At 56.3% G+C, this 25,154-nt stretch overlaps 2 protein-coding genes and 1 non-coding gene across 11 annotated transcripts; all 3 read right to left on the reverse strand.

Annotated features, from left to right (window-relative positions):
• Positions 1-275: 275 nt before the first annotated feature.
• On the reverse strand, positions 276-2,169 carry HAX1 (HCLS1 associated protein X-1). Its single transcript, XM_031606414.2, has 6 exons — positions 1,989-2,169; positions 1,535-1,910; positions 1,401-1,446; positions 1,208-1,317; positions 653-803; positions 276-578 (listed from the first exon to the last, which is right to left on the reverse strand). Exons 1-6 carry the CDS (start codon positions 2,039-2,041, stop codon positions 460-462), a joined length of 855 nt encoding a protein of 284 aa, XP_031462274.2. The 5' UTR covers positions 2,042-2,169; the 3' UTR covers positions 276-459.
• A 343-nt stretch (positions 2,170-2,512) lies between these two features.
• Positions 2,513-25,120, reverse strand: UBAP2L (ubiquitin associated protein 2 like). Of its 9 annotated transcripts, XM_031606386.2 has the most exons (29): positions 25,032-25,120; positions 22,470-22,599; positions 21,996-22,073; positions 21,525-21,635; positions 19,841-20,009; positions 19,480-19,575; positions 18,809-18,854; positions 18,437-18,549; positions 17,904-17,978; positions 15,078-15,130; positions 14,189-14,274; positions 13,613-13,784; positions 13,062-13,263; positions 11,843-12,120; positions 11,492-11,664; positions 10,658-10,847; positions 10,160-10,214; positions 9,519-9,693; positions 9,075-9,147; positions 8,295-8,490; positions 8,112-8,200; positions 7,481-7,534; positions 6,842-6,923; positions 5,709-5,926; positions 5,509-5,614; positions 4,690-4,757; positions 4,199-4,396; positions 3,724-3,774; positions 2,513-3,335 (listed from the first exon to the last, which is right to left on the reverse strand). In XM_031606386.2, exons 2-29 carry the CDS (start codon positions 22,557-22,559, stop codon positions 3,240-3,242), a joined length of 3,393 nt encoding a protein of 1,130 aa, XP_031462246.1. In that variant the 5' UTR covers positions 22,560-22,599; positions 25,032-25,120; the 3' UTR covers positions 2,513-3,239. The 9 variants fall into 9 exon arrangements, with proteins under 9 accessions (XP_031462246.1, XP_031462248.1, XP_031462249.1 ...); XM_031606388.2 differs by lacking the exon at positions 25,032-25,120 and having other exon boundaries at positions 17,919-17,978; positions 22,470-24,497; XM_031606389.2 differs by lacking the exon at positions 25,032-25,120 and having other exon boundaries at positions 3,724-3,759; positions 22,470-24,497.
• On the reverse strand, positions 7,006-7,139 carry LOC116237341 (small nucleolar RNA SNORA58). The gene has a single exon (XR_004168711.1). It is a non-coding gene; the product is annotated as a small nucleolar RNA SNORA58 (small nucleolar RNA).
• Positions 25,121-25,154: the final 34 nt, after the last annotated feature.

The following is a 25,154-nucleotide window of genomic DNA, read 5'->3' on the forward strand; positions in this document are numbered from 1 at the left end:
CCTCGCCCACACGATCACATCCTGGTGTGGGAGGTGCCCATCTGGAAGGCCCCTTGTCTCTTGCCAGCTCCTGGCCGCAAGCAGCACTAATGAAAAGCCCTTGGAAAGGCTCCCAGGCCTTGAGAGCACCCAGGAGAGGTGTTAATGTGGCACTGGGGAGATAAGGTGGGTAGGAGGGTAGTGAGCATATGTGCCCCCCCCCCCCAGAGCTGCAGCAGGATCCCCACCTCCCAGCATGGGGGTCCCAGCAGCCCAAGGAGCCTCACACGATGCCGTTAGCATAAATAGACTTTATTTCTCTGTACACATACACAAGCTTCACCCCCACGATGCACTGAGGTGCGGCGGCGGGGGGCAGCCCCCATCCCAGCCTCGCCTGCACAGAGCAGGGGCAATGAGAGGGGGCTGCCACGTGCCCCCACACGACAGGGCAGCCCCCACCCCGTGCTCCTCACGCAGCTACCAGCTGGAGAACCAGCGGCGGAAGAAGCTGCCCAGCAGGGATGAGGAGTCGCTCCTGGGAGGGGTGAGGAGCTCATCACGCTGCGGCCACGTGCCTGCAAACTGTGCCAGCTCCCCTGCAGGACAACGGGGGTTCATTCAGAATGCACAGACGTGCTCCCCTCTGCCCCCCCCTCGACCCTCCACTCACTGTCATCCATGTTGAGCACCTCCTCCCGGTAGTCTTTGCTCTGCCCGTCCTCCTTGGTGGTGGTGATGAAGGCCTGGTCCCCCCTCCGGCGGGTGATGGTCGTCTCACGGTGGCCCTGGCTGTCCTGCATGGTGCGGCGCTCCTCCACTGCCTGCAGGGGAATGCACTGTGAGTGGGGCCCAGCATCCTCACAGCAAGGAGAGCTTTCGGGTACTTAAAGGGGGCTTAGAAACAGGAGGAGAGCGACCGTGTGTGAGTGACAGGACAGGGGAATGGCTTTAAACGAACAGAGGAGGGATTTGGGTCAGATATGATGTGACGCTGCCACCCAGAGCTGCGAGTGCCCCGCTCCTCTGGGATGCTGAGCTGCTGGGGGGCAGCCGGCACACGGCAGGAGCGGGGCTGGGGATCCCTTCCAACCCAACCCAACGGTGATCCCACGGCTCTGCGATCTTTAAGGCCCAACCTTCCGACCGTCCCGCGGCTCTATGAGCTCTGGCGTCCACCCAGCCCCTCCCGGCCCTCCCACACCGCGCGGCTCCGGGCGGCTCTCACCCCATCAGGGAGCGTCACTGTGGTGACGGAGACGCTCTGGAAGTAGGAGCGCGGCTGCTGGGGCCGCAGGATGGTGCCCAGCCCCGCCGAGGACACCTGGGAGTCCAAGTCTGCAGGGAGCAGCCGTGAGAGCGCGGTCGGGGGGGGGGGGGGCAAACCCAGCCCCCACCCCCCATCCCCCGACTTCACCCACCTCGATCCTCCTTTTGTCCCGGCGCGGGCGGCGGGGGCTCCTCCAGCTGCAGGGCAAAGGAGAGGCGGTGAGCGACGACCGGCGGGGCCCCAACAACCACCGCCCCCCCCACCCCCCGGTTCCGCCTCACCCACCGCCCCGCGCGGCTCCCACTGCCGGGCCGGACCCTCGGGTTCTTTCAGCATGGAGTCGCGCAGCGGCCGCCCCGCGCCGGGGCCGGGCAGGGGGGGCTCAGCGGGGAGCGCCGGGGTCAGGCCGGGCCTGGCTGCTCCGCCGGGCGCCCCCCAGCCCCGCTCCCCGCCGAAGGCCGGGGGCAGCCCGGCCCAGCCGCCCCCGAAGGCCCCCAGCAGCTCGCCCATGTCCCGCAGCAGCTCCTCGAAGGCGCCGCCGGGGCTGAAGCCGAAGCCGAAGGCGAAATCGTCGGGGGGACGCGGCCCGGGGGGGGCCTCGGCTTCCTCCTCCTCATCCTCGTCCTCGTCCCACGGCGCTCCGAACAGCGGGTCCCGGGGCCTGCGGAACGCGGCGCTCAGAGCGGGATAGCGGGGGGATAACGGGAGGTAACGGGGGGGACGGGGCCGAGGCCGGTACCTGCCGCGCCCCGGGAAGCCGAAGAAGCCGCGGAAGGCGTCGTAAAAACTCATCGCGCTCCGGCCGCAAAGCGCCGCCGCCAGCCACGACCGGGCCGTGGCCGTAAAGCGCCGCTGGGTGTCGTGAGGCGCAGGGCCGGCCGTAAAGCGCCGCCGGGTAATAAAGCATCCTCAGGCGTCCTAAAGCACAATGCCGCAAAGCGCCGCGGGGTGTCGCGAGGCGCAGGGCCGTAAAGCGCCGCCGGGTAATAAAGCGTCCCCGGGCGCCCTGAGGCGCAATGCCGTAAAGTGCCGCTGGGTGTCGTGAAGCGCAATGCCGTAAAGCGCCGCGGGGTGTCGTGAAGGGCCCGTAGGGGTGCCCCAGCGCCCTGGGGTGACGCGGGCGGTGCTTGGGGACAGATGGGGGGGAAACGGGGGGACTGAAAGTGACAGTGATCCTAAATAAGGGAATAATGCTGGAAAAGTGGTGGGGAAGAGGCGGGGGAAGCACTCCCAGCAGGCTCAAAGCACTCCAGATACCACACAGCACTTTGTGACCTTTATTCTCTTTAGGAAGGAGCCCGCAGCTGAACTGAAAAATACAGGAGCTGGACTGCATAGAAAAAAAAAAAAAGAAAGAAAAACAAACAAACAAAAAAGACCAAAAAGTAACAGGGAGGAGGGGGCCCCAATGGGGGGGAAGGGGGGGGCAGGGCAGGCGCGGAAATGAGGACTCGGGGCCGGCGTTGGGGTTTTTGTTTTTATATACAAGACACATTTATCCATTAAATTTAGAACACGGTACAAAAAAAACACTTCAACTAATTCATCTTACAATGCTGTTCATATCAATTACTGCTCTTATTCCTAATATAAGGGGTTTGCTGTAGGCGGCGCGCAGCTTCCACTCCTTTGGGTCCGAGGGGCAGCGGGAGGAGGGGGGGATGGGGGGGAAGGAGGGGAGGGGGGGGAAGGAGTACAAACCAAAAAAGGCCCCTACGGCAAACGGGTCAGAGTCTGAATGCAGAGAGAGAAAGAGAGAAGAAGGGGAGGGGAGAGAAAAAAAAAAAATAAAAGAAAAAATACAAATTCTATATTACATACAACAGGAAAGGTGGCTGAAAACAGACAACGCGGAGCCGCCCGCCCTGCCCTGCCGGGGCCGGCGCTGCCCCTGGGGGTTTCTTCTTCTCCTCCTCCTCCTCCCACATCGGTCGGCGTCGCTTCGTGGGGTTTCTTGTCGTAAGCAATCGATGGGTCGGGGCCGCCCTGCTCAGTTGGTGCCCCAGCTGTAGCTGTTGTAGGCAGACTTGTTGGCCTGGGATTTCTGGGGGATGGAGCTGCCTTGGCTGCGCTGCCCGGAGCCGCTCTGCGGGGAGGGGGGCAAGGAGCAGAGGAGGAGGGTTAGCAGGGGGAGCGGGCGCCGAGCTCGTCCCCGGGGTCCCCATCCCAGCACAGCTCCATCCCAGCGGCTCTGCTGGGCGACGCCGCCGGCCCCGTGGGGCTGCAGAGCGCGGCGCTGCGCCGCCGGCCACCCCCGATCAGCACAGGGGGCAGCGGGGAGGGGGAGAGAGGGGGAAGGGGTTGAGCACGGAGTGTGTGTTGTCTGTGCGCGGCTGTGTGTGTGTGCACATCCTGACTGCGGGCCTGGCGGGGCCACGGGGAGAAGGAAGGGGCTACGTGAGCCTGGGGGGCCTTAGGGGCGGGGAGAGACCCCAGGGCGAGTGCAATGCATTATCATCAGAGAGGTTCATTACCTGATCTTCCTGCTGGCGTTGGCAGCACAGTATCATCTGCAAATATGGAAGCTGTTGCAGTACCAGGATATGTAAAAATAAAGGGACAAACTATGACAATAGAAATCCACGGTTAGACCTGCAAGCTACGGCGGGGTCGTGGCTGTGGAGAGGAGTTCTGCCGGCCTGCGGAGCCGCCACTCCGAGGACCGGGAGGTCAGGATGGACCAGGCGTGTGTCTGCGTGCAGGGGCACTACCCGACCGTACCTGGTACAGCCCTGCTGCAAGGGGCTGTGCCGAGTACCCCCCAGCGGAGTGCACCCCGGGCCTTCCTCACCTCGTCCTCATCGGCCCTGTGTGTATGTGCATGTGCGTGTCACCGCGTGTGTCCGCTGTGGGGCGTGAGGGAGGGAGGGAGAAGGGGGGGGAGCCAGAGCCCTAGAGATGCCCCATGGAGGGGTACGGAGACCCCCGGGGGTCTTGGGGGCAGCTTACCTGCCCGTCCTGCTGCAGGTGGTGGTGGAGGATCTGCGAATGGGGCTGCTGATGCGGGGTGAGGATGTGCATGAAGGGGGTCGGGGGGTACGCGGCTGCCGTTGCGGGGTTGATGGGGCCGCCGCTGCCCAGCGCTGAAGGCAGGTTGAAGGAGGCTGCCGGGGTTCCAGTGTGAAATCCCTGCTTCTCGAAGGATTGCTGAGAGGAGAAGAGCAGAGTGAGGACGGAGCACTGGGCTGAAAAACCCCACGCCCCTTACCCACGCAAAGCGTGGGCCAGGCAGTCAGTGCCTGGTGCAGAGAAGGGAGCGATGCTCCAACCACCACCCTCCCCCCCTCCCAGGCTCAGAGTTGCTTTAAATTTGGGAAGAGCCACGTGTTTCCCTTCTCCCTGTCCAGCTGCTCCAAGGACAGACCCCTCCTCATGAGGGAAGCCACGTTCCCCATCCTGCTTCCCAGCAAAGCAGCACACAGCCACAGCACGGCACCCACCTGAGTTTTGGAGTAGACAGAGCCCGAGATGTCCGGCACGCCTGTGTTACTGGATGTCACAGATACACCTGGCAGAAGGAAACAGGAGTGTCAGGGCTCAGCAGCACTGAGGGTCAAAGAGTGGCCTGGAAGTCACGTGAGGTTTGGAGACATCACCCAAGGAGCTGCAGCGTGCTTGTACAAGCACAAGTTTTCTTGCTGTGGATAACAGCAGCTTCTGGAAGCTTCTAGAAACAAATTTAGGGGCCTGGTGCCACCCAGAGATGCACCCTTTCCCCCAAAAAAGCCCAGAAAAGAGTGATTTGAAGAGCAGGGAGGCGATGAAATCAACCCCAGCAGGAAGGGCTGTGAGCTCCTCAGCCACAAAACAAGCAATGGCAAGGAGGGTGACCCGACTCGAGTACTGCTTTCCTTTTAAGTTGCATCAGGCGACCTGCTGCAGAGCTGGGATATCGTTGCAAAGAGAGGAAAAAGAGTTCTAAAGGGCTCTAATGCAGTGAAGAAAAAAGACACAGCTGGAATCTTAAAGGCCATCATCAAGGCAGAGCCAAAGCAGGCCCAACGCTGAGCAGTGAGACCCAAAGCATGCAGCAGGTTTGCTGCTACAGGTTTCCTCTTCTTTCCTCTGTCCTCTGAACACCACGCCAAGCGCAGGAGCCAAACACATTCCCATGACCAACCAACCAATAAGGGAATAAATTCAGAGGTGAAGTGAGTGAAGGCCCCAGAGCCATTTGCACAGCAAGATTGCCAACAAGCTCTGTCAGAAAAAGAAAACCAAGCCTGCTGAGCAGCAGGATGCCCTTGCAGGTCTCTTACCAGCGCTGTATCCATGAGAGCCATAGCCACTGGGCTGCTGGAAAGGGGTTGCTGATGCGTTGACGCTGACATTCACACCATGCTGCTTGGAAGAGGTAGGAGCAACCTAAGGAAAGGAGAGGGGTAGAGTGAGAAAAGGCTGCACTGCATCGCATTGCTCTCCTGAGCCAAACCCCACGCCCAGCCTCAAGGGAACTCACAGGGAACACGGCGGGCCCGTACTGGAAGGTGCTGGGGAGCCCTGGTACCCCTGTGTAGTACGGCAGACTGGTGTAACTGTAGCCAGGAGGCAGCGCTGGGTTCAGGAACGTCTGCTGCGTGGTGTGGTGGGTTTGGGTCTGGCTCTGCTGAGGCTGTGCCAAAGTCGTTGCAGGAGCAGGGGAGGAGGCGTCGCCTCGGCCGAATTTTGTTAAGTCACCTGCAGCAGAGAGGGAAGGAGGCTGAGGAAGGGCCGCACCAAAGGCTGCTCTCTAGCTCAGCCCGCAGGTGATGCAGCATTGCCGTCGGCACTGAACCAACCCCTCTGCAAAAGCAGAAGCACCACAGTTGAAGCCCTCAGCCCTTGTGTGAAGTGACAGCTGCTCTGCCTGTTGCTGCCTTTACACACTGAGGAGCTGAGCTGTGCTGAGTGCTGCCTGCACAAACCCCACCCTCAGGGTGCTGCAGCAAGCCCTGGGCTCCCTCTGCGCATCCAGGTCACCCCCAAGCACAGCCCCCAAACACAGCAGCTGGGGGGCCCTGTCCTACACCCCATCCTACCAGCAAGCAGCTCCTGGCGAGGAGCAGAGCCAACCATCCTCCAGCTGAGGGTGTGTGAATGGCCCCTTTCTACAAGCAGAGCTCTCACCTCCCTCTCTCTTGCCTGGTGGCACTGACCCAAACGCTGCAGAGGTCCAGCAGCCCACAGGGAACACTTGGAAGCATCGCTTCCTCTCCCCATCCCATGCTGGCAGTGGGGCTGAGGCAGTCCCCCCTCTGCTCCTCTTTGGGAGCACCTGCTTGGCTCTCCCGTGCCAACACTCTCCCCATTCAGAGCTCACACAGTAAGCCAGTGAATTTCTCAGCGCTGTCCCAGCTCAAAGGCAAGGCCGGGGGAGCCACAGACATTAATTATCACCAATGTTAAGTTGGCAAATTATGCATGCAGCGGTGCTGAACTCTGAGCTTGGGATTTCAGCCCCAGCGTGCCGGGCCAAAGCACATCTGCACAGAAGAGCTCCTGCTGAAGCAGGGGGGAAGCAGTGCTGGAAAAGGAGAGATCCACCACACCAACAATTCCTTAAGCACACACAAGTTCAGAGCAAAACTGCTGCTCACTGCCCCGTTCCCCTACCAGAGTACGGATTGCTGCTCAGGCTGCCATCTCTTCCAGTCAGTGGGGTGGTGGGCGTAGGGAATGGGATGCTGTAATAATCCTGAAGGATAAAAGAGAAGTTTTATAAGCTCTGTTTGAAGATGCAAAGCAGCTGTGTTTTGAAAAGCAGGGATTCCAGGCACACATGTCAGAGTATGGCAGCTCAATCAGTCACACGGAGGCTGACCTCAGCCTGCACAACCCCAGGTTTTTCTTGCACGCACCATCCCCCTCATCTGGCTACAGGAACAACCAGACAAGGTCTACTGGTGTGCAATCCCTGAACTGCTCAAGCTTTCCCCACCGCTTCACAGCACGAGGGACAGCGTCCTACTTTCTAAATAAAAACCATCCTCAAATATTCAGTTACTGCCTCTTTCCAGGCTCAGAGGCAAGCTCTCCAACAGCTCCTCACACCGCTGTTGGACAGAACAGCTCTGCTTGCTGCAGCTCCTTAACCCCACAACCACTGATACAACAATGAACAACTGCTGTTAATTCCCAAAGGAATTTAAAAAAAAAGGGATCACACAAAGGAGTGATTCATTGCCCTCCTGCCAAAGAGGGGAGACCTCTTCAGCTCCCAGCCTGCTGCCTGTGCCCATCTTCAGCACTCACCAATGGGAATCTCGTCTGGAGCATTTGCAGGTCATCATATCCATACACCTGTGGCTAGAAAAAAGAGCAGGAGGTGATGTTAGAGACACAGAGCAGATAAAGTCATTTATCTAATTGACAGCCAACGTTCAGGTTAATGTCAGATAAAGCTGGAAGCAGAAGATCAGGGCCCACGCCATTATCAAGGATGAGGCAGCCAGCAGTCACTGCTGCAAGGCTGGCACTGCCAAGAGTTTCTCTGAGCTGCTGGGAGGGAGGAAGAGAACACCAATGTCTGGCAGCACTGCTTCAGACTGCAGAGGCATCCAATAGTTCTCTTCCAGAAGCAACTGCAACACCCAAATCTGTCTTCACCTTCAGAAGAAAGCTGTGACACCACCCCACACTTTGTGGCATTGCTTCCCTTGTCACGTTTGACATTTGTCACACTACACTGACAACACAGCTCCAGACTTCCCTTAACCTCTGTGCGAAGGGCCGTTCCCTAAAAGCTGTGATGGAAAACAGCAGCTCCAAGCTCTTCAATCCTGATGCCACACCAGTTTTTGGTCATACGGTGAACCAGGTTAAATCTCTCCCTGCCAGCTGAAGATGGAGTCAGGAAGAACAGAGTGCCACAGGCCCCACTCACCGGGTAGGCATGTAGCAATCCTGGAGCCATGATGTACGGGTTAGGCAACAATGGTGGGACTCCAGGGGGGAGGTTGGGAGGGGCTTTTCCTGCAAAAGGTAAAGAAAGGGAATGTCAAACAGAGAAGCCAACAGCAGGAACTGTTTCTTGGAGCCTCCCTCCATTCAGCAGCAGGGGAAGCACCTGATGTCGTCGCCACGGAGCTGCGAGTGGAGGCTGTCACCGTGGAGTTGCTGCTGAGGCTGAGGCCCAGGCTGCTGACACTGCTGAGGCTGGATGAAACGCTTACGACTGGCGGGGCAGCCGACACCGTGCTGGAGGAGGTGGAGAAAGTGCTAGCAGAAGAATGGAGGCTGGCTTCACTCTCCACACTTGTGTGCTGGGGAAGGAAAGGAAGAGTTACGGGACCAGGCTGACGTAACTGGCTGCAGAAATATTGCAGGATGCAGCTGATGCAAAGCACTGCACTGCTGTCTGCACACACGCACGCGCACACACACACACACACACACACACACACACACACACTCACAAGGGCCTGCAGTGAACCCGGCTGCTGCAGGCTACGAGGAAACCTGCTCTGCATCTGGCTTCAGTCCAGAGATGTGAGAGCAGCCAAACCAGAATGTTTCCAAACTCAGGCAGCTGTGCCCCAACACGTGCCTGCTGGGAGCAGTGGGGCTGAACACCACGCTTGCAGCAGGGAGGTTTATTCTGCTGCAGAAGCCAACAGCACAGAGCTTAGCTGCAGGAGCTCCAGCAGTGTGCTTGAATGGTGCCACTCCATCAGCTGGGAGTTTGCTCTAGCAAACCTGGTTCCAGCTCTGGGGCATTTTTAAGAACTACTACAGGCTGGTGTGAAGCTGCTGTTATGTTTGATGTGGGCAGGGGGTCAACAGCCTTCAGCCAGAGGTGCATGGGTGGAAATAAAGGGGTGCAATGCTCCAGCAGACCCAGACTCACCAGAAGAGTTGAAGTTGATGTTCGCCCAGAGGATGTGGATGAGGACAGACTGTTCTGCTGGGTGGGTAACGTACTGCAGAAGGAGGAGAAGGGCTGTTAAACCAAGGTGCAAAAGCCTCTGCTGGCAGCACCAGGCCAGATCCCCTTCCCATTTGACTGTCTGAAGAAGTTCATCCCAATGCAGATGCCAAGAAACCCACAAGGCCTGCACTACCCTGAAGGAAAGGGCTTGCCTGCTTCCTGAGAGGAAGGAACTACCAGAGCACAGCCCCTCCTCTCATCTAACTGGATATCTACGTGTTTGTTGCTGGGGCTGCAGCGATAGCCAAGCAGCTCCAGATGCACCCACACCTCCCCAGGGAGGCACCTTTGGATAGGACTGACCACCTCCACGCCTTTCCCCCTGCACGAGGCACTTTTTGCCTACTAGATCTCTGGGCTCACCTGCTGAGCTGGGCGGCCGTGGTGCTGGGCAGCTCCTCGCTGTGGCTCAGGCTGCTCAGAGCTGTCGAATGCTGGCTGGCTGTGCTCAGCAGCGACGCCGCAGACACGCCGTCATTGAGAGGCGTCATGCTGGGAGCAGAGGGGGAATCAGACTTCACTGCAGGGCCGGTAGCACCTGTGAACACGGAGCTTTGGGTTAGAGGCAGCTTCCAGCAGCTCTTGGAGGGCACTGTAGCAGTGAGGATCAGTCAGGGCTCATTTAGAGGAGCAGGGAGAGCTAGGGCTTCCCTTGCTCCTGCCAACCATTTCCATGCTTGTGAGTATCGTTGTGTTCTACATCTCACTTTGCCCCAAAACCTCCACAGGGTCGTTGCAAAGAGCTTCAAGCCCTACAAATGAGGCGCCTCTCACAGAGTAAATTATTGTAATCAGGATGAAGATATTACGAGTGACTCATTAATGATTTGGTGGAACTATCAGCAGAAAGCTGAATATTTCAAGGTACGCAAATAGCACAAGTAGCAACAATTAGTCCAGCACAGAAAGGCCTTGCTATTAATCCAGATGAAGCTGTTCACCCGAAGCAAACACAAAAGCAGTTTGAGTGGCTCAGGACACCCACAGCACTGCCAGACTCTTACCTTCAACAGCCTGCGTGCTTTGTAATGGCGTGGGTTGTACGGAACTGAAACCATTCTGAGGAAGAAAAGCAAAGTCAAGCACTGCAGCTGTTCATTCCCAGAGGCAATCCAGGGTCAACCCCTGCCCACCCTCCCCTCCCTCAACTGTGAAAGAGGCACACTACCAAAGTGGGTGTTACTGAATCTGTGCAGCATGCAAGAATCAAACCAGTAAGACCAAACTAAAGCCTTTGCCTGGTCATCACCCTGCAGCAGGGTTCATTCATGACATAAGCGTGGCCAGCAATCAACTTGACCACCATTAACCCCCACTGGCCCTGTCCCAGGTGAGCAACAAACTGAGCTCTGATACAGTCAGCAGGAGCTCAGTGTGGCCACAATCCACGTGGGGAGCTGGAGCTGCACAGAATGCTTGCTTGAGCACTCTGCTCCCCCTGAGGCAGCACTTCATACACCGCCCTTACTCAGCACAAAGGGTGAGTGAAGCTGCCTTCCTACCTTGGCCTGGGTGAGGTCCTTCTGGGGCGAGGAGGAGATGGAATTTGGGTATCGCCTCGTCTGGGTGGATCTCTGTTCATACAGTGGTCCCTGAGCGCTGTTCTGGGAGGTAAATGTTGCTGTCTGTATTGTGCCGCTCTGGTAACCAGACTCCTGGCTTTGATTGGACGAAATTGTGGATGAAGATTCACTAGAAAGAACCAAAAAAAAGATTGTTTTCATCCTTACAGCCCTCCTACAAAAGCTGCTGACACAAACTGCAGGCTTCTCCATTTCAGATCTTCAGGGCAAAGAGCCCCAGGGACCACAGAGGGGGCAGACAGAGCAGCCAAACAAACCAAGCACAGAAGCAGACCCAGAAAAGAGATGCTCTGAGCTGTGGCCCCACCTCACACTGCTCTGCTCTAAGTGTCACAAGCTGTCACCACTCAGGTCCCAGCACTCAAGGAATGACCCAGCCCAGAAGAAAACAGGATTGGCATTCTATCCCTGTCTGTAGATTCACAAACTGCCCTACGCTCCCACGCTAGGGAAGCACAGATCCTGCTCACCAGGAGCAAGGAGCAGCTGTGCTGGGGATTCCCCTGCAGGATTTCCAGCAGAATTAACTGCAGCAGGAAACATTTGCTTTCTGTACAAGCACCAGAGGCTGATCAGTCACAGAGCTGCCCAGAACAGCCTGCTGGCAACTCATGCTTTGCTGTTGCATACGTTGTCCCCCCTTTGTGACTACAGGCAGAGTCAGCAAGGGTCTACTAGTATGCAGCATAGCTACGAGCCTGCAGGTGAGCTCCTGAAGCTGGGATGCCCCATTTCCCTCCCCAGGGTGCTCACCTAGCAGTGCTGGTGTACAGGCTGCTCTGAGGTTGGCTGACAGCAGCGCTCGTCGTGGGCGTTGATTCGTACTCGGCGAGAACAGGCTCTGAACCAAACTGTAATGCCCCAAACTGCAGGTTTAACCCTGAGATATCTGCTGAGCCAGGCATCTCCACCGCCAGTGCAGGAATCTGCAAGGCAAGGGGAGAACAGAGATGCTCAATCACTCCCCAAAAGCAGAAAGCAAAATGACATTAGCATCCCCAATCCCAGGCTCACATCCTCCCAGTTTCTTTGCCGCCCCGGAAGGCTGAGCCCTCCCTCCATCACCCCAGAAACAGGCAATCCAACGCCAGGAAGGCCCTGCACCTTTGATGTTAACGATGCTTTTTTCTTTTGCTGTTTCAGCTTCTGCTGTGCAGGCTGGGGACTGGAGGACTGGTTGTCTGAGGAGCCCGGGGACATTTGGGGAACGGGGTTGGCTTTGCTGGGCAGCGGCGAAGACGGCGGCGCCGGCACGGTGGTGGAGGCTGTCACCACAGGCTGCTTCTCCTGCATGAACACCTCTATCATCGTGGAAGTGGACGTGAAGGCCTGCCTCTTGGCAAAGGGACTGTGCACAGAGGAGTCTGTTGGGTTCTTGAGATCTACCAGAGAGGAGAAAGCACCAAATTAGGATTAATTTCCTTAGAAACAAAGAATGGTCTGATATTGAAAAATAGAAGCACTGCACACCCTGCCTGCTGGGGCCTCTCAACATCAGGGAGCAGAGAATCCCTGCCTTCCCGCTCCCACCTCCATACTTTCACCAGCATCATACTGAGATTTTTAAGCCCCTCTTCCCTGAGTTCGTTCCACCACCTCCGTGGGACAAAGCAAGCTCAGGAAGCAGAACTCCTCCATCCTCCTGCAGGGAGGCACTGTGAGCCTGCCTGGCGCAGGTTTGGTGCTGCTCCCTTCCCCTCCTGTGCTCACTGCCTGCTCCTTCCCCCACAAGCAATGCTGCTGCCTGGGCTGCCCACCCCCAGCCCTGCACAACTGCAGTGTATTAATACACAACTCCTATTCTGCCTGATGCTCTCCTCTGTGGCTCCTTGTCTGGAGAGGCCAGGAGCTGCCAACACCGACTGCAGCCAGGACAGGGCTCAATTTTTAATTCAGCTTAGATTTGAACCAGAGCCATTTTGCTACAGCAAGAAATAAAGTGCACAGTGCTCAGCTGCAGCAGGGCTCAGCATCTCATCTGAGAAGCAGGAGCTTCTCTTAATCAGCCTTTACTCCTTTGTGCCAGCCCAGAGGTAGAGTTACTTCTTGGCATCAAACAGCCACCAGAATCACATTCCTTTGAAAGATACATCAGGTCAGCAGTGAGGTGGCACTGACAAGTGTTTGTATTCAGAACCATTCAATGCAGGTGCCTGCTGGCAGACCTCCTGTCACACAGCTCTATGCCCAGCACTAAAGGTGCCTGACTTTTCTCCAGCTGAACTCAGCTCGGTTGAGAACCTGAGGGGCAAATGGTCAAACTGCTTTAAGATCTGATCCTCACGCTGCTGCTCACAGAACTTTGCAGAGCTGCTTTCCTTACCGTACTGCACGAGGGATGAGGTCTGTGTGGCCGATCCCATGTCCCAGGAGGAGGCAGCAGTGCTGCTGCCTGGCTGGCTGTGCTGAGCTGCCAGCTGGGCCAGAGCCTGGGCCGTCTTGAACTGCTCCAGGAACTGCGAGCCCGTGGTGCTGCTGCCTTTGGCCTCCCCGACGTCTCCAAACCCTTTCCCCAGCATGCTCACCTGCAATTGCAGCATGGAAACAACAAAGTCAGCGTCTCCTCTGTCTGGGAATTTGGCTCAGGGCAGGTGGGTCTCAACACCCTGCTGCTCCTCACCACCAGGGAGACTTCATCCCTGTCATCCCACACAGTTTCACACCTCAAACTGTTCCATTTTCAAGCCTGAAGAGGGCAAGAGGGCAGAAACGATCCTGAGCATTAAGCATTGGGATCTACGCCTCTATCTACAGCTGGCCAGCAAATCATCCCAGAGGTCTGCAGCAAGGAGGTGCCAGGCTGGTATTTCACACCTTGCCCAAACATACAGAGCATCCTGGAAAGCACTGCCTGTAGAAGTGCTGCCCCCTTACCATGCTGTGGTGAGAGAAGGAGTTCCCAGAGGGCGGCTGGGACATCGTACTCTGCTTGGAATTGCTGAACACCAGAGGCTGCGCCAAGGAGGGGGCCTGGGAGGACTCCAGGTTTGTTGACTCATTCTCCATAGAAGAGGGTGTCTTTCCTAGCAGCACTGCAAGGTCGATTCTGGATGAGGAAAGAAGAGAACCCACCGAGGTGAGCAGGAGCTCCCGCGTCGCTTGCTTTTACAACAGCAGTTCTACCTCCAACCCCATGATTCTTATTTCACACATCCAACAAATCTGCAGAACTTTACACAGCTGACATCAGCAGCCTCAAAGGGACAAAGCCTGGCAGCATCTTATCTACATTCATAGAACCCACATTTCAAACACCGGAAAAAAAAACCCAAAATCTGAAGAACCAGTGAAGAATCAAGCCAGAACATGGACCCAAAACTTCCTTACTCAACCCCTATGTTTCAGTCTGTGTTAGCTTATTCAGAGCTGCTGTCTCTATCTAGCTGGCAGGGCTTAGGCTGGGACTCATGTGCCCCCTATGCATGTCATGGTACTGCCTTGAGCCATCACCTCTGTCCAGCTGTGATTGTCACGTTCTCCGTAGGCAGAGGCACTGAAGACACGTTGGATGCAGTGAAGATCTTTGTCTCAGACAGCTGAAAGAGAAAAGAGGGAAAAAGAATCCCAAGTCAGACCAGCACGTCAGGACTGCACAAGAAGCACACGGGTGTTGGAGACAAACAGCCACGAACAACTCAAGGAATTGAGTGCCTGATCCTCTGCAACATTTAGCTCCCATCAGAATCAGCCTCGAAATTATTTCTTGCTTCTCCAGTCAGGAATAAATCCTTCCGCACACTTCCTGCAGTTCACAAACCCACCAGAACTGCGGGGGTCTTCTGTGCTTTGCAGTGATGGTGTGCAGCATTGATTTGGAAATGCCACCACGCAGGGGGGTGCAAACACTGCTGGAAAAGCCAAAGGGAAAAAGCTTTGGACGGATGGTTTGGCTTCCAGCAATCATTTGGGTGATGGGACCAGAGAGCAAAGGATCTCTTCACATTGTGAAAGAGAAAATAATGCTTGTCAAAAGCAAACAAAAGGAAAGATTAATGAGGCCCTGGGCTCAGCCACAGGTGCCATCTGAACTGAGGTGAGGAGGTGCCAGCAGACAAGCTGCAGGAGTTTAAAAACAATCACAGCAGCGAGGAACTGCTGAGAGATTACACAGGCTGAAGGCAAGGAGGCTCTGAAGCCTCGCCTCCAGCAGAGACCTGATGGAACACAGAAGCTGCCCGAGTCGTGCATCTCAGAGGCAGCAACATTTACTCATTCATCACAGCCTGGGCTCTGCCTGCAGTTTGCAGAGGAGCAACCCGTGCTGCTTCTCTTGCTGTGCACAGACAGGACAGCACCTGCCAGCACACAGATGTGAAGGGGAGGTTTGGAGGGTACCTACATCTTCATTCCAGTCCTCCGTGCCCCACTCCTCCGTCGCAGCCCTCCATGCACCTACAGGGGGAACAGAAGGCAGACAAGTCAGGCGTATAGCAGAGCTCTTCCAAGAGCCAAGGAAGCACCGGGGGGGGGCTTGGCAAGCAGCTGAGAGGACTTTATTTGCCAACCAGAAGTCAAAGCAGCCGATCCCAACCCCAGGCTTAGGGGCAGGTTCCCATATGGTGAGGCTAAGCGGAACCAAAGGGACCCTGAGCCAGCGGGGAGGGCAGCACACACAGCCCAGCACCCAAGGGAACAAGGAGCTCAGCAAGGAAGCCCCTCTGCCCCTTCTCCTGACCCCCTCCTGCAGCAGCACCCACAAGCAGCTGTGATCCCAGCAGCTCTGACAGAGCTCCTCCAGGTAAGGTTTCCCACCAGGCTTTGGCCTCCCACAGCACAGAGCAACAGAACCATTCTGGGGCTCAGCTTTCCTTTCCCCCACACAAAGTGTTGAAGCCTCGCTGCACCAAAACGTGTGCTCAGGGAAAGGAAAATGTGCCAATTTCAGAGAAATGGCCAAAGCCAGCAGCTTAAAGCATCAAAGAGTAAAGCACAAGATTTCAGACACAATCCATTACAGCACCATTTGCAAGAGAGCAAGACTCACAGAAGGGAAAAGCTTTGCCCGGCTGCATCTCCTGCGTGTTCAGTCCTTCTCACCCACCACAAGTTAAGCTCCGTATGCTGAATTTTACATGGGGGATCCCAAACCCATCAGGCAACTCAGAATTTGGAATGAGGAGAGTGGGAGCACTTTCCATTGCTCACAAATCTTGTGCTAAACCACCCACTGCTGTGCCCAGGGCAGCGTCAGCAGGGGGGAGCACAGCACCAGAGTGGGGTACCTGGAGGCACTTGAGGACAGAGCTGCCATCAGCCCCTTCAGCAGCTGAGAGGCCCTGGTGGCACACAAACAGCACGTGGGGAATGAGGGATGGCACATCCTTCTATAAGACACGTCAGGCTCTTGGATTTTGGGGGAAGAACACAGGTTTTCCCATTCACATTTCAGTCACGGGGCCAAAACAACTGCTTATCTACCGGTGGGGAGTTCGGTGAACCAAATCAGCACTGAAGTGATCCAAGAAACCTTCCTGGATGGATTTTAAGTTGGATTTAGAGATACAGATGTGGACAGAACACAGCTCCTTTGGCTGCTGGGAGCCTCAGGGCACGCAGCCCATTCCTCCCCAGACTGAGGCAGCAGGAGGGGCTCACAGCAATCAGCACAGAGCGCAGTGGGGGAGCTGAGCTTTGTGCTGCTCACACCCAGACCACCACAGAGAGTTTCCCAATGCAGCACAGGGCTCTGCTTTTTGCTCACTTTGGGGAGGGGGAAATAAGACAAAAAGCAAAGCAACAAGGAATTCAGAAAGGAATTCAGCCCTGTGCAGAAGGCCTTCAAGGAGCAGCTGCACTCCTTAAGCTCAAAGCAGGAAAAGGAGAGGAAAATCAATAGTGGTTTGCAAATATCAGTGTCATCTTTTGGGATTTTTTAGGCAAAACTCCACTGTTCTGCCTTGGAGCACAGGGGGGTTTAAGTAGTTTAGCAGAGATGATATGCCCCAATGCAAAGCAGCTGCACTCATGGGTTTGCAGCAAGCACTGCTGGAAAACAAGAGATCCCACTGTGAGCTCAAGGCTTTTCCCAAAGAGAAGATCTCTTATTCTAAGCTGGGAGGTGAGCAGCCCAGACCCCACCTGCAGCCAACCCAAACGGTTGGAGGTCTGATCACCAACTGCCCCACCTCAAAGCAGTGTGAATGCAGACAAAGGCACAAGAGTGGCACAGCCAGCAGCCGTGTGCTGGTGGCAGTTAATTGTTAACCTGGAGGTCAGACCTGGAGGTGCTTCAGAACAACAGAAGCACTTCAAGTCCCAGCAGCTCCATCTCCTTTCATAACTTCCAAGAGCAAAGCAGCCAAAGGGCTGTGAGCTCAGGAGTGGCTGCAGCACTGCTAGGAGCACCTGCTTTGACACCCAAACCAGCAGGACCGTGTCTGAGGAACTGGACAAACACCCCATAAGTTCGGGGCCTTCTTGCAGCCACCCAGCAGCCTTAATAAGGCAAAGTGGAACAGCCCACGGGTCTCTCTTGGCTTCACAAGGGATGAAATAAAGCAGGACAGGACTGACCTGACTTGGAGGCAATCAAGGCCAGGCTGGATGTGGCTCTGGGCAGCCTGGCCTGGTGGTTGGCGACCCAGCACACAGCAGGGGGTTGAAATGAGATGATCATTGTGGTCCTTTTCAACCCAGGCCATTCTATGATTCTATGCCCAGGCACTCACCCCAAAGCACACACCACCCACAGGGCAGCTCTGCTTAGAAGAAAAGCAGCGTGGCAGAGCAGTGTGCCAAAGCAGCCCTCAAACACCGCTCACCAAGGGCCAGCTGTAAGCACAGACAAAGCACTGAGGCAGCTGAGCAGAGCTAAGCACCCTCGCAGCAGGGCGACTGCTGCAGAGATGTGGGAGCAGCACAGGATCACGAAGTGCTGGGGCTGAGCTGCCCTGTGCTCCTGGAGGGCTCTGTCACAGCGCTGGGGATGCAGCGCTGCTGTGGGTGCCGAGAGCAGCACCTGAGCTCCATGAACCCGCGAGGAAAGGGTTAAACCTCTCCCAATTTACGTTCGAGGTGTCAGCATTAGTAAAAGCACGGTCAGAACAAGCGTCAAAACTCGTTAAAGTGAACGAATTAAGAGAGGAGAACGACATATCCACAGATATTTCAAAAGTTGGTTGGAAAAAGAGCTATAAAGTAAAGGGATCCGGGGCAGCCGGTGCACCTGGATGTATCGTACCAGGAGCAGTGTCAAATTTTCGGGGATAATTTGAGCCCTCACCCCCAATGAAATCAAGTCCTGAAACAAAAGAAAAGAAAAGAAAAAAGACAACCAGTGAAATTTTGACTCTGGTGAAGCCACCTCACTGCCCCCACACATCTGTGGATATTGTTAAGGAGAAACCCGAGGGCACCACAACAAAACCTGGCAACGTGTCACCCCACAGCAGCCCGAGGGAAATGGCTGCAAAAGGGGAACGCCCCCAAAAAACCAACAGTGAGACAACACCTGAGCTCAGAACAACGTTCTCAGGGGGTGAACACATGGAGGACCTGCAGGTGTTTGTTAAAAAAAGGCTTTTCCTGAGGACACAAACATGAGGTGAGAGCTCCCAGGTCTCTGATGGCACATCCAGCTCTGAGTTTCCACCTGTTACCTTAACAGCTGGCATTAAGTGGCCTTTGTAATTAGAACTACAAGCTGAAGGTTTATCTCCCAGCAAAGATAATGCACACTGATGAGTGTGGCCCACTTACTCGTGCCATCGTCCGGCTCGAAGCTGCCCGTGTTGTTCCACGTGTTGGTGTTGCTATTCCCATAGCTCTCATCCGTGCTGGTTGGCTCAGCGTAGTCAGCTGGGTTGAAAGTTCTGTCAGGCAGGAATAGGAAAGATTTCAATCTCTTTTTCTGCACAACTGATTTAATTCCCATTGTAACATGGCTAAGAGATTGCCAGAAGACAGCTCTGCCTCACAGAGCGATGCTTCAGCTGCATCAGCCCTTCCAAATTCCAGTGTGATGCAACTTCTACTTTACTCGTGTAAAAAACAATACAAGATTGAGGCAACGGGCAGCATTCATGCACAAAGCTGTGATTTTTTGCTGTGGTTTATAGCAGTGAAACTTACCCCATGCCTTGGGCAGAGAATCTTCCCCCCCGCCTTCCAGAGCCACCTGTAAGACACACACAGTGCTGCAGCACAGGGAAAAGAAACATCCAGCAACATATGGAGTCCTGCCGCCCAGAATATGAAAGCACTGAGGATCCCCCCGAGCTGATGGGGTTTCCAGCAGTGTCTTCACATGTACATGAATGACCTCAGCTGGCTGGCAGTGCCATCAGCCATAAGTGATGCCAGGCTCGGATGAAGTTTCCAGCTGGCAAAAGCTGGAAAACTGAACCCCAGGTTCTCATTTCTGCAGCGTGCATCCTCAGCAACAACTCCTGAGCTGCACAGATTTTGCAAGAGAATGAATTTCTGCTGTTTAGCACTTAAGAACCAAGCCAAGGGTTTGCATGGTGCTCACAGACACACGGGCAGGGATGGGGAGAATCCAGACCCTAACAAGCAACCAGCCTGCCTGCAGACAGGCACCTCTGCACAGGAAAGCCACGCTCAGCTCAGCTGAGATGTGAGAACTCCTTACTGCTCCTAACACACTTAGAGCAACACGCAGGCACTGAGTTTAAGTGTCAGATTGGAAAAACCAAGCTCTAATTTAACAGTTTGGCAGCCTCCCTTCTTAAGAAAGGTTCAGACTTCCCCACTCCTCCCCATGCCTACAGCCCTGCGCGTACCTCGGCCCCGGCCACGTCCCCGTCTCCCTCTCTCTGTGCCTCTTCCAGAAGAGCCTCCACTCTTCCCACCATCCAGCCCGTTCTCCTGGCCCCGAACTGCAAGACAGAACAACGCAGAAACCACATTAAGACCACCAGACCAGACCTCAAGAGCTGAACGTGGTGGCTGTGCAGGGGACCAAGCACTCTGTGACCTCATAAGCGAGAGCATCACCCGAGGATGCGTCTCACACAGGGCAGCAGCACGCAGGCTGCCACACGAGGGTGATTTCCCCCACAGCTGCGTTCCCCCAGCACAGAGGGGAGCACAGAGTGCTCAGCACAAGGAGGTGTGATGGGGGAAGGAAAGGTGGGTGCATACACTCTCTGCCACGGCTGGCACCCCGGCCCCGCCGCGGCGGCCCTCCACGTCGCCTGCTGAAATCCCGATCTCTCTCCCGGTTCTCTTTGCTCTCCTCACTGGGTTCTGTCTGTCCGCTGTCCTTCTGTCCCGAGACGCCTTTCTTCTTCCCGACCATCTCCCAGGAATGCTGAAGGTTTGCAAAAACAGAAAGCAGTTAACCCGAGTCTCAGAACAACCAAGTTAACGTTCCAGAGCGCTCTGCAGTCAATGTTTCAGGGTGGATTGCTCTCTCAAAACCCAAAACCTCTCCCTGACCATGGGATGAGAAGGAGAAGATCACAATTTATCCATAGGTGAGTTCAACTCATAGAATGGCCTGGGTTGCAAAGGACCACAATGCCCATCAGTTCCAACCCCCTGCTGTGTGCAGGTCACCAACCAGCAGCCCAGGCTGCCCAGAGCCACATCCAGCCTGGCCTTGGATGCCTGCAGGGATGGGGCATCCACAGCCTCCTTGGGCAACCTGTTCCAGTGCCTCACCACCTTCTGAGTGAAAAAACTCACCCCAAGCTCTGCTGTACAAAGCACACCTCCACCCCACTGCCCACGTGAACTTACTTCACAACAGCCTGCAATGGGCTCGTGTTCTTAAATTGATGCTGCACGCTGTTAGATTAATTAAAAATAGTCACAGGTCATTGACAAACACCTGAAAACGTAACTGGTGGAGAAGCAGAGCTGCTTTAGGATGGCAGCATGCAGAGACAGGGATAAAAATCCTTGGAAGCACGAAGTGCCTCCAAACCAAAGGGCTTCTGATTACAGAATAACACTGTTAGAACACAGATAGCACTGTTATCTGTGGCTCAGACAACTCAGAAACGTGTTCTTCCCCTGAGTTAGACTGGGCTGAAAATGACACCATTGGAAGAACACAACAGCTCCTGCATTGTTTGGAACAGGGGACAGTGAGTTACGAGCTCAGGAGGTGAGCTGCCTCCATCAACGTGAGAGCATTTGAGTCTTTAACAAGTTTGTCCCTTATCAGGAAATCCCTTATCAGCACCACTCCAGCTGAACCCAGACCAGAAGCAGCACGTTCACCTCATCCCTCCTTCTAAAAGGATTTTCCAACAGCAGTTTTGTTCAGTGCTCAATGGGAAGGGCTCTCTGAAGGCAAAGCAAGAACCTTCCTGTGTGCTACAGCTGGGGCCAGCAGGAGCAAAGCACCCAGCAATGAGAGGCAGCTGTGCTAAGACAGAATGCAGCACTGCCCAATGCATCCCACCTGTGCTCATGGCTCAGAAAGAGGGAGGGAAAAAGGGGGTAATGTGTGACATCATGAAGCAACAGCACCTGTATGAGGGGCAGCAGCCAACAGAAAACAACACCAGCACACAAATGGGGAGAAGACCCTCAAAATGGTGACTGCTAGGCCAGAGACACAGAACTCCCCATTGAGAAGGAGCAGGGAGTGAAGCACCCGTTGTTTGTTGCCCTCCCTCCTGTTGGCCATGCTCACACCTCCTGCAGCTCTACAGAGCAGCATTAAGAAGCCAGGAGGTAACCAGACTTCTCAATCCACTCGTGCAACTCGTGACTCGTTCTGGCTCTTGTTATCAAGACTTTACAGTACGTTTCATCTCCAAACGTGTGGTGACACTGAGTTTGGCCTCACCAGATTCACAGCACCCAACCCTACCGTGTCCGGATTGCCCTCCAGCAGCACATTGATGGCTCTGTTAACATCCCCATTGCAGTCGTGCAGAGCAATCACACACTCATCCTGGTTCTTCCCTGTGATGTCAATCAGCTGTAGAGAAGAGAACACCAAAGTCAGCGTGTTCCATGCCCACAAAGCACCAACATCCACGTGGATCTCAGAGGCAAGCATGTCGAATCCCAAAACATGTAGAAATGCCAGGGTTTGGCAGCGCTGCCAGCTTCCCAGCTTAGTGGTGCCCCCAAACAAGCAGCAAATCCCCAGCAATGAAGGTGGGAGTTTCTGAGTCAGAGTCCCACCACAGCGTAGCCTATGAGCTCCTCAGCTTGGGATGCTGCTGCTCCTCCTGCTCTGGGGCTGCAGTCAGTGGGCCCAGGAGAGCCGCAGCAGCACAGGGCACAAGGAGAGCAGCACATCCCCTCTGCCATCATCCTCCCCTCCCACACTCACTTGTTTCACCTTCTCCTCAAAGTCAGCGTCGTTGTGGTCCGAAATCATCTGTGCAAGTCGAATCTGTTCCGCAGTGGCCTAAAGAGATGGGGCATCAAAAGAGAGCATGGTTAGCATGGAGCACATCAGCTCGGCTCCCAGAGGCCACGCTGCTTCCAGAAGGAGTAGATGCTAAGAAAAAAGATACGAAATGGGGCTTTGGGAGGAGGAAGGCTCCAGAAAGCAAAGCAGGCAAAGGGGAGGGGGGAGGGAAAGCGAGAAGGAGCACCACCAGGTGTCCCACGTCACCTATGGCAGCCTCACCACCACCAGAACACGGAGACAAACTGCAGGCAGCTCTGGGCTGGTTGTGAAAAAGCCAACAGGAGCCGATGGGCTGGAAGCACACAGGGTGCAGCAGCACCACGGGACAGCCCAGCTCCCGTGCCAGGGCTCCACCTGCACCCAGCTGGTTGCCAAGGACGCTGCCCTTACCTGCGGCCGCTGCTTGTGCTGTGTCTGGCTCTGTGTCTGTGTCTGCTCCCAGCTCCCCCGGGCTCGGTTAGTGCCCACCGATGTCATCATTTACAGTATATACAAATAACAGTATTTACAAGGTAGAAGTCTGCGGTGGGGCAGGGGGGAGAAGAGAGAACAGGCTGTTAGAAACTGGAAACGCACGGCGGCACCGACACGGAGTGAGAAACACCAGCACAGACCCACGTCCACCACCCCACACTGCATCCCGGAGGGAAATACCCCCCCAGGAAGGGGGGACCTGGCACAGAACCACCCCACAGAGCACACGATGCTTCACAAAGCCCTACAGCAGCAGACTGGGACATCCCAGAGCCTCCAAAAGCTCCCAACTGCTCTTCTTGTGTGCCTTCAGAGCACAGGGGAGCAGCGCCCTTCAGTTACAGGTGTGCTGTGGGATATTCTCTCTTTAATACATCACCCACGTAGAAACAACTGCTTCTTTTTCCTTATTCCAACTACCCTGCAGATCTTGGTTAGGTTTTCTCCTCTCAAGTATTCTAGGTTTAAAAAGCTACCAACAAATGGAAAGAACTCGATGCCAACGTGGGACAACAGCGAGGAAGGCAGTTGTGGAAGTGCTGGAGCTCAGGCCATGGAAGAACCTCAGTGAGGATCAGCAGCCTGACGTGGGGAAGATTCCAACACCAACAGCCAGAGCAGGGGATGGCAGCACCCTGCTGGGGGGCTGCCCACAAAAAGAGACCCTCAGCAGCTGTAAAGTTCACCTTCTGGGGCTACTGACACCTCACGGCAACTTAAGGAGAGTTCTGTGCTTACAGAGCTCCTGGTTCACCACACTGTGCAACCTCTGAGCTGTGCAGAGCCACAATTCGGGGGCACCGCACGGCAGCCACGCTGCACTCCCTCCCCGCTGGGCTCATTTCCACTCCCCAGCACTTCATCTCTTCCCATCCTAAGACCTCACACACAACCAAGTCGTCGGATCAGACCGATCCAGCAGCACTGCAGCCCCAGGAAGCGATGCTGTGTGTCTGCAGTAACTCAACCTGCAGTTCCAACGGGCTCTGGCAGTGCTCTGCCCCCAAGCTTTGGGCAGGAGTTGGGCAGAGTTTGGCAGCTGCCACTCCCTGCTCAGCCCTGCTGCGTTTCAGGGACCGTTCAATCATTCTTTACGTGCAAAAAAAACCATCAAAGAAGTCATTCTAACAGAAGCACCATCCCGCAGAAACCGTCAGGTGAGCTCTGCTCCAACTCCACTCCTCCACCTGTAACTTCAGCACAGCTCAGGGGCAACATTTCAATGCAAACATTCCCTATCCCAGCACCCAAACCATCCCCACGCGTGTAACGATGCGCTTCGCAACGGGTTCAGGGCGGATTTATCAAACCTTCCATCTCCTTTTGTTTTGCTTTAAGAAGGAAAACAAAACCACACATGTGCAGCTGCAATAAAAACGGGCGACGGCGGCCAAACAAAGCAAACTCCCCAGCAAAGCCCAGAGAAACGGCGCTCAAACGGGAAACCTTCAAGACAAGGGGATGGGATCGAAGGGCTGCAGCTCCGGGTTACGGGATCCTGCATTAAAGGGGCTGCAATGCATCGCCTTCCCCATCAAACCGCGTCCCGCAGAGCCGAGCCCCGGGCTGCACGGAGCCTCTAAAAAGAGAGGTGATACAGAGACAGAGCGCAACGGTTCACTTTATTGGGAATTCAGGGGGGTTACAACGCAGGACGGGGCTCTGTGCTCACGGCCGCTGCTCCCGGGTGATGCCAGGCGAGCCGCAGCACGCCCCAGCCTCAGTTTCCCTTATCTGTTAGGGCAGAAAAGCGCCACTTCCACACCCCTCCTGCAAAGCTCTGCTAGCACGGCAAAAAGGCTCCAAAGGGAAAAAGAAAAAAAAATAAAAAAAAGGGGTGAACGCACGAGGAAATCTCCCTACGGCGGCGAGCACCGCAGCGCGGCACGCAGCTCCGATCCGCGGGGCGAACCCCGCGTGCGTGCGGAGCCCCGCGGCCCCGGCCGGGGAAACCCGCAGCGCTCAGCCCCCCGGGCTCGGCCCGCGCTCGCACGGCGGGGCGGCGCCTCCCAGCCCTTTGTGCTCCCCGGCCCCGGGGATCCGCCCGGTCCCGGCCTCGGAGGGACCCGCGGCGCACAATGGGGGCGGCCCCGCGGGGAGGGCCGGGCCCGGGCCCCTCCGCCTCCCCCCGGCAGCGCGGCGCCAGGCCGGGCCGCTTCCGCCCTCATGGCCGCGGCCGCCATTCCCCGCCCGACGCGGCGGCCGCCCCCGCCCGTCCGCCCGCCCGCCCTCCCTCACCTGCGGCGGCCGCGCGCTACGCCAGCCCGAGGCCGGGCCCGGCCCACTAGGCCGCACGGCGCCCGGCGGGGAGCGGGGCCCGGCGGGCGGCGAGGGGCCGCCGCGGAACGGCGAGGCCGTGGCCGGGAAGAGCGGGGCCGAGCGGAGCGCGGAGGGAGGAGGAGGAAGAACGGCGGCGGGGCGGGGTCGGCGGGGCCGCGCGGAAGGAGCGGAGCCGCCGCCGCCGCGCACCAACTTTACCTGAGTCTCCACCACACTGACACTGCCCAGCGCCGCCCGCCCCCATCACGTGACGCGGGAGGGGGCGGGGCCGGCCCGGCTTCGCTCCCACGTGACGCAGCACGCGAGGGTGACGCGGCGCGG

Source organism: Phasianus colchicus, chromosome 30 (assembly GCF_987193195.1).
Source record: "Phasianus colchicus chromosome 30, bPhaCol1.hap1.1, whole genome shotgun sequence".
NCBI classification, from domain to species: Eukaryota; Metazoa; Chordata; class Aves; order Galliformes; family Phasianidae; genus Phasianus; species Phasianus colchicus.

What these genes read in the sequence shown, in the direction of transcription:
- HAX1 (XM_031606414.2), bottom strand. Translation starts at nt 2,041, where the DNA reads ATGAGTTTTTACGACGCCTTCCGCGGCTTCTTCGGCTTCCCGGGGCGC. An exon ending in GGCTTCCCGGGGCGCGGCAG is followed by an intron (nt 1,911 to 1,988) that starts GTACCGGCCTCG and finishes CGCGTTCCGCAG; the next exon opens with GCCCCGGGACCCGCTGTTCG. An exon ending in GGGACAAAAGGAGGATCGAG is followed by an intron (nt 1,318 to 1,400) that starts GTGGGTGAAGTC and finishes TGCTCCCTGCAG; the next exon opens with ACTTGGACTCCCAGGTGTCC.
- UBAP2L (XM_031606386.2), bottom strand. Translation starts at nt 22,559, where the DNA reads ATGATGACATCGGTGGGCACTAACCGAGCCCGGGGGAGCTGGGAGCAG. An exon ending in CTCATCCCTCGTGCAGTACG is followed by an intron (nt 12,121 to 13,061) that starts GTAAGGAAAGCA and finishes CCTCTCTGGTAG; the next exon opens with ATCTCAAGAACCCAACAGAC. An exon ending in AACGCCAGCAGGAAGATCAG is followed by an intron (nt 3,336 to 3,723) that starts GTAATGAACCTC and finishes CCCTCCCCGCAG; the next exon opens with AGCGGCTCCGGGCAGCGCAG.